This window comes from Oncorhynchus mykiss, chromosome 30 (genome assembly GCF_057628025.1).
Source record: "Oncorhynchus mykiss isolate SJ-2025 chromosome 30, ASM5762802v1, whole genome shotgun sequence".
In the NCBI taxonomy this organism is placed as follows: domain Eukaryota; kingdom Metazoa; phylum Chordata; class Actinopteri; order Salmoniformes; family Salmonidae; genus Oncorhynchus; species Oncorhynchus mykiss.
Window position 1 is genome coordinate 2,573,330 of NC_143051.1, and position 7,263 is coordinate 2,580,592.

A 7,263-nucleotide genomic window follows, 5' to 3' on the forward strand; every position below is an offset into this window, starting at 1 on the left:
GGTGGACTGATCAACCACAGGAAGTGGTTGGTTGGAGTCATGGCAGCTAAAGGTGGACTGATCAACTACAGGAAGCGTTTGGTTGGAGTCATTGCAGCTGAAGGTGGACTGATCAACTACAGGAAGTGGTTGGTTGGAGTCATGGCAGCTAAAGGTGGACTGATCAACCACAGGAAGTGGTTGGTTGGAGTCATTGCAGCTAAAGGTGGCACAACCAGTTATGGAGTGTATGGGGGAAATTCATTGTATGTAAGTATGTAATTGTTGTGTTATTTGTTCACTCAGGTTCCCTTTATCTAAAATGTGGTTTTGGTTGAAGATCTGATTTGATTCAGTATCAAACATTTGCAAAAGTAGAGAAATGTAGAAAGGAGGCAAATCCTTTTTCACGGCCCTGTGATTCCTGTAGAGGATTTTATACAACGGAGGACCGGCAACCAACACATCTGTTGGAGCAGAGTTAAACGTTTACAGTTGGTAATAAACATTCAGACACCAGACACACACACGCCATGCACAATGTCCTCCTCCTCCTCTCCCTCTGCTCCTCCTCCCCTCCTCCTCCTGTCCTCCTCCTCTGCTCCTCCTCCTTTCCCTCTGCTCCTCCTCCCCTCCTCCTCCTCTCCTCCTCCTCCTCCCCTCCTCCTCCTCTCCCTCTGCTCCTCCTCCCCTCCTCCTCCACCTGCTCCTCCTCCTCTTTCCTCCTCCTCCTCTTTCCTCCTCCTCCCCCTCCTCCGCTGTGCTGTTGGGAGCACAATAGAAATGCATAATTTAAATATAAATTGCCTGATTTGCATAAACAATTAGTCAAGTTACAACCTTGATGTAGGCAACAAAAAAAAAAGCCTCCGTTTCGCTTCTGACGTTAAATTTACCACCCACATGTTTAAGGTTAGAGAACGTGCCAACGCCAAATGAGCTGAAAGTGTATCTTTTACATTTGAATTTAAAATAAATATACAAGACCTGATAAATGACCTCATATGGAATACACACGAAAAGCCAAAACAAAAGCATCTAATGTTTCGATCTTGTGTCGACAACTCGTATCAAACGCAGAAATCATCCGTGCAATTTATTCTCCAATGATGTATGCATGTGCTGTAAAAGCCAGACATCACGCACCTTCTCTCTAGTGGATCAAACCAATTAAACATCACGCACCTTCTCTCTAGTGGATCAAACCAATTAAACATCACACAACTACTTCCTTTTTTTTTAAAAGAGTCATTAGTCTTGCATATGGAAAGTAATTAGATAATAATAAACCTACAGTGAAATTAGCTCACTGCTGATGATTGTTTATGAAAGTCTTCTTCATAAAGCCTGATCACACAGAATAAGATACCTGGTGAGAAATACAAGGTAAGGGTCAAGAGTCAAGGTCTGCTAGGATACTCAGATGATACAGTGCCTTGCGAAAGTATTCGGCCCCCTTGAACTTTGCGACCTTTTGCCACATTTCAGACTTCAAACATAAAGATATAAAACTGTATTTTTTTGTGAAGAATCAACAACAAGTGGGACACAATCATGAAGTGGAACGACATTTATTGGATATTTCAAACTTTTTTAACAAATCAAAAACTGAAAAATTGGCCGTGCAAAATTATTCAGCCCCCTTAAGTTAATACTTTGTAGCGCCACCTTTTGCTGCGATTACAGCTGTAAGTCGCTTGGGGTATGTCTCTATCAGTTTTGCACATCGAGAGACTGAATTTTTTTCCCATTCCTCCTTGCAAAACAGCTCGAGCTCAGTGAGGTTGGATGGAGAGCATTTGTGAACAGCAGTTTTCAGTTCTTTCCACAGCTTCTCGATTGGATTCAGGTCTGGACTTTGACTTGGCCATTCTAACACCTGGATATGTTTATTTTTGAACCATTACATTGTAGATTTTGCTTTATGTTTAGGATCATTGTCTTGTTGGAAGACAAATCTCCGTCCCAGTCTCAGGTCTTTTGCAGACTCCATCAGGTTTTCTTCCAGAATGGTCCTGTATTTGGCTCCATCCATCTTCCCATCAATTTTAACCATCTTCCCTGTCCCTGCTGAAGAAAAGCAGGCCCAAACCATGATGCTGCCACCACCATGTTTGACAGTGGGGATGGTGTGTTCAGCTGTGTTGCTTTTACGCCAAACATAACGTTTTGCATTGTTGCTAAAAAGTTCAATTTTGGTTTCATCTGACCAGAGCACCTTCTTCCACATGTTTGGTGTGTCTCCCAGGTGGCTTGTGGCAAACTTTAAACAACACTTTTTATGGATATCTTTAAGAAATGGCTTTCTTCTTGCCACTCTTCCATAAAGGCCAGATTTGTGCAATATACGACTGATTGTTGTCCTATGGACAGAGTCTCCCACCTCAGCTGTAGATCTCTGCAGTTCATCCAGAGTGATCATGGGCCTCTTGGCTGCATCTCTGATCAGTCTTCTCCTTGTATGAGCTGAAAGTTTAGAGGGACGGCCAGGTCTTGGTAGATTTGCAGTGGTCTGATACTCCTTCCATTTCAATATTATCGCTTGCACAGTGCTCCTTGGGATGTGTAAAGCTTGGGAAATCTTTTTGTATCCAAATCCGGCTTTAAACTTCTTCACAACAGTATCTCGGACCTGCCTGGTGTGTTCCTTGTTCTTCATGATGCTCTCTGCATTTTAACGGACCTCTGAGACTATCACAGTGCAGGTGCATTTATACGGAGACTTGATTACACACAGGTGGATTGTATTTATCATCATTAGTCATTTAGGTCAACATTGGATCATTCAGAGATCCTCACTGAACTTCTGGAGAGAGTTTGCTGCACTGAAAGTAAAGGGGCTGAATAATTTTGCACGCCCAATTTTTCAGTTTTTGATTTGTTAAAAAAGTTTGAAATATCCAATAAATGTCGTTCCACTTCATGATTGTGTCCCACTTGTTGTTGATTCTTCACAAAAAAATACAGTTTTATATCTTTATGTTTGAAGCCTGAAATGTGGCAAAAGGTCGCAAAGTTCAAGGGGGCCGAATACTTTCGCAAGGCACTGTACCTGCTGGAGCGCGTGCTACGAGTGGGTGCTGCTATGGTGACCAGTGAGCTGAGATAAGGTGGCGCTTTACCTTGCAGAGACTTGTAGATAACTTGTAGCCAGTGGGTTTGGCGACGAGTATGAAGCGAGGGCCAGCCAACGAGAGCATACAGGTCACAATGGTGGGTTGTGTATGGGGCTTTGGTGACAAAACGGATGGCACTGTGATAGACTGCAGGGTTAGGGTTAAGGAGTAGGAGGGTAGGTTAGGGTTTGGGGGTAGTGTTTAGGGGGTTAGGGTTAAGGGGTTAGGGTTAGGGGGTAGGGGGCTGATTGGGTCCTTGATGATATCTCTGAATGTGTTTCAGAAGAGGCTGTGAACGAGGTGAAGCGCCAGGCCATGTCAGAGCTCCAGAAGGCGGTTTCAGAGGCGGAGAGGAAGGCCCATCAGATGATCAGCTCAGAACGGTCCAAGATGGAGCGTACGGTGGCAGAGGCCAAGAGACAGGCAGCGGAGGACGCACTGACTGTCATCAACCAGCAGGAGGACTCCAGCGAGGTAGGACACTTTATTGATCTATTATACCATAATGTATTTATTATTGATCTATTATGTACCAGAATGGCTGTTTTATTGATTTATGTGCCAGAATGTATTTACTATAGATGTATTATACCAGAATGTATTTATTATGTATTTATTATACCAGAATGTATTTATTATATATTTATTATACCAGAATGTATTTATTATACCAGAATGTTTTTATTATATATTTATTATACCAGAATGTATTTATTATATATTTATTATACCAGAATGTATTTATTATACCAGAATGTTTTTATTATATATTTATTATACCAGAATGTATTTATTATATATTTATTATACCAGAGAAGACACTAAATGGGATATTGCCTACATCAGTCCCAAGAGGAGACACTAAACGGGATATTGCCTACATCAGTCCCAAGAGGAGACACTAAGCAGGATATTGCCTACATCAGTCCCAAGGGGAGACACTAAGCAGGATATTGCCTACATCAGTCCCAAGAGGAGACACTAAACAGGATATTGCCTACATCAGTCCCAAGAAGAGACACTAAACAGGATATTGCCTACATCAGACCTAAGAGGAGACAGTAAACAGGATATTGCCTACATCAGTCCCAAGGGGAGACGGCCACACATGAGTATTTCGTTCTCTCTTTCGCTCTCTTCCCCTTTCCCCCAGATTAGCCGCTCTGTGTGTTTGGAAAGGTGGTACCAATTCTGCCGAGGAGGACGATGTGGAGGGACCTCTGATTTACTCATCACTATGTGGAGGGACCGCTGATTTACTCATCACTATGTGGAGGGACCGCTGATTTACTCATCACTAGGTGGAGGGACTGATTTACTAATCACTATGTGGAGGGACCGCTGATTTACTCATCACTATGTGGAGGGACTGATTTACTAATCACTATGTGGAGGGACCGCTGATTTACTCATCACTATGTGGAGGGACCGCTGATTTACTCATCACTAGGTGGAGGGACTGATTTACTAATCACTATGTGGAGGGACCGCTGATTTACTCATCACTATGTGGAGGGACTGATTTACTAATCACTATGTGGAGGGACCGCTGATTTACTCATCACTATGTGGAGGGACCGCTGATTTACTCATCACTATGTAGGAGGGACCGCTGATTTACTCATCACTAGGTGGAGGGACCGCTGATTTACTCATCACCATGTGGAGGGACCGCTGATTTACTCATCACTATGTGGAGGGACCGCTGATTTACTCATCACTAGGTGGAGGGGCCGCTGATTTACTCATCACTATGTGGAGGGACCGCTGATTTACTCATCACTAGGTGGAGGGACCGCTGATTTACTCATCACCATGTGGAGGGACCGCTGATTTACTAATCACTATGTGGAGGGCCGCTGATTTACTCATCACTATGTGGAGGGACCGCTGATTTACTCATCACCATGTGGAGGGACCGCTGATTTACTCATCACTAGGTGGAGGGACTGATTTACTCATCACTATATAGGAGTCCTAAATACAGCGTTTAACCAGTTGGCATGGAAACCAACACTCACCGCTCAGCCCACATCTGACTCTAATTGTGTTCAGCCATGTTTAGGAGAGAGCCTTCCGGAGTACGGCTCTTTTGGTCTTCCCAAGTCTGTTTGGGTTTAATTATCTGACCTGTCGCAAATGTGTCCTTATGTTTCACTCTGTGGGATGTTGTGGTGTACAATAGTTCTGTTGTAGGTTACTTTCTGTTTCTCTCTGTTTTCCTTTGTTGTCTTCATACACATTAATTTAAGACTCATTTGCCTGCTGTGAAATCCTGTGAAGTTCAAAATATTATTTATTTTCTCTACACTGATAAATCGGAGTGTTCTTATTAAAAGGTCTTTAAATAATGTTTTCCTATTACAAAGCACACAAAGTATAAAAATTATTAAAATCCCAAATTGTACTAATTCTTCTCTCTCTCTGTGTAGAGTTGTTGGAACTGCGGGCGGAAGGCGAGCGAGACCTGCAGCGGCTGTAACACGGCGCGCTACTGCGGCTCTTTCTGCCAGCACAAAGACTGGGAGAAACACCACCACGTATGTGGCCAGACCCTCCAGGCCTCCAAGGCAGCCCAGCAGCAGGGTACAGAGACCTCCGCTCCCATCAGCTCCTCTACTACGCCCTCTAGTGGAGGAGGCAGCCCAGCCGGAACCCCGCCCATCGCCACACCCCGCTCCGGCACCCCAGGAACCCCCTGTACGCTGGAAACCACGCCGCACTAAACCGGGGGGCCATCCGGGGAGCCGTCGGAAACTCCCAGTAGCACAACATGACTGGCTCACTTGATACTAAATGCTAAGGCGCTAACGCTCCGACAAGAGATGTAGACCTATCTTGGAGTAGTGGAGGCTCCACACGAGACAGGAGGTTTATACATGTAGATCAGTCACATTGACTTGCCATGATTAACAAAGAACACACAAAAATGTTATTTGTTTTAATTATTATTATTATTGTTGTTGTTGTTGTTATCAATGCCCTTATTGTTGCTATTGTTATTAGCGTCCGTTGTCGTCCGTTTGTTGTTGTTGTTGTTGTTGTTTATTGCTATTCTTTCATTCCTTTTTTTCATGTAAATATGAAGATAGAAAGTGAGTGGATAACAGCAGTGAAACTCCACACAAATACATCTGACATCTCCTTTGTTGAGTTCTGTTTTCTAAAAGCTTTGTTGTTTTCCTCTACTACCTGGGATATATGATATAAAACCAGTTGACCTCATTAAGACACCAAACAACATACCAATGGATTACTACTACAACACAAACACTGTGCAAAAAGCTGAAGCCAACTCTCTTATTATGGGAAGACCACAAATACAAAGAACAGACTGACAGACTGACAGACAGACAGACAGACTGACAGAGAGACAGACAGACAGACAGACAGACAGACAGACAGACAGACAGACAGACAGACAGACAGACAGACAGACAGAGGGACTGTATCTGCCAGCAGCAAGGTGCAGATATGGAGCAGATTGTAAAGGAACCACAGCTGTTCCTCTTGACTTAATAATATCCGTAATAATATCCAGGTCAGTGGACTGACAAAGATGTGTCCCTCCCTCAGGGATGGAAGAGCAAGGAGCCATACAAATTACCAACCCTGGTTACCAAGATATAACTAATACCTGACCCCTGGATACCAAGATATAACTAACACCTGACCCCTGGATACCAAGATATACCAAGATATAACTAACACCTGACCCCTGGATACCAAGATATAACTAACACCTGACCCCTGGATACCAAGATATACCAAGATATAACTAACACCTGACCCCTGGATACCAAGATATAACTAACACCTGACCCCTGGATACCAAGATATACCAAGATATAACTAACACCTGACCCCTGGATACCAAGATATACCAAGATATAACTAACACCTGACCCCTGGATACCAAGATATAACTAACACCTGACCCCTGGATACCAAGATGTAACTAATACCTGACGCCTGGATACCAAGATATACCAATATATAACTAACACCTGACCCCTGGATACCAAGATATAACTAATACCTGACCCCTGGATACCAAGATATACCAATATATAACTAACACCTGACCCCTGGATACCAAGATATAACTAACACCTGACCCCTGGATACCAAGATGTAACTAATACCTGACGCCTGGATACCAAGATAT

The 7,263-nt window shown here is 43.5% G+C and overlaps 1 protein-coding gene across 1 annotated transcript in view; it reads left to right on the plus strand.

Moving 5' to 3' along the window:
- The window catches only part of cbfa2t2 (CBFA2/RUNX1 partner transcriptional co-repressor 2), a 193,457-nt gene extending 186,650 nt beyond the window's left edge, over positions 1-6,807 (plus strand). Inside the window, 2 exon segments of the mRNA XM_090228527.1 lie at positions 3,379-3,569; positions 5,528-6,807. Coding sequence (XP_090084653.1) covers positions 3,379-3,569; positions 5,528-5,821 — 485 coding nt within the window. The 3' untranslated portion in view covers positions 5,822-6,807.
- Positions 6,808-7,263: the final 456 nt, after the last annotated feature.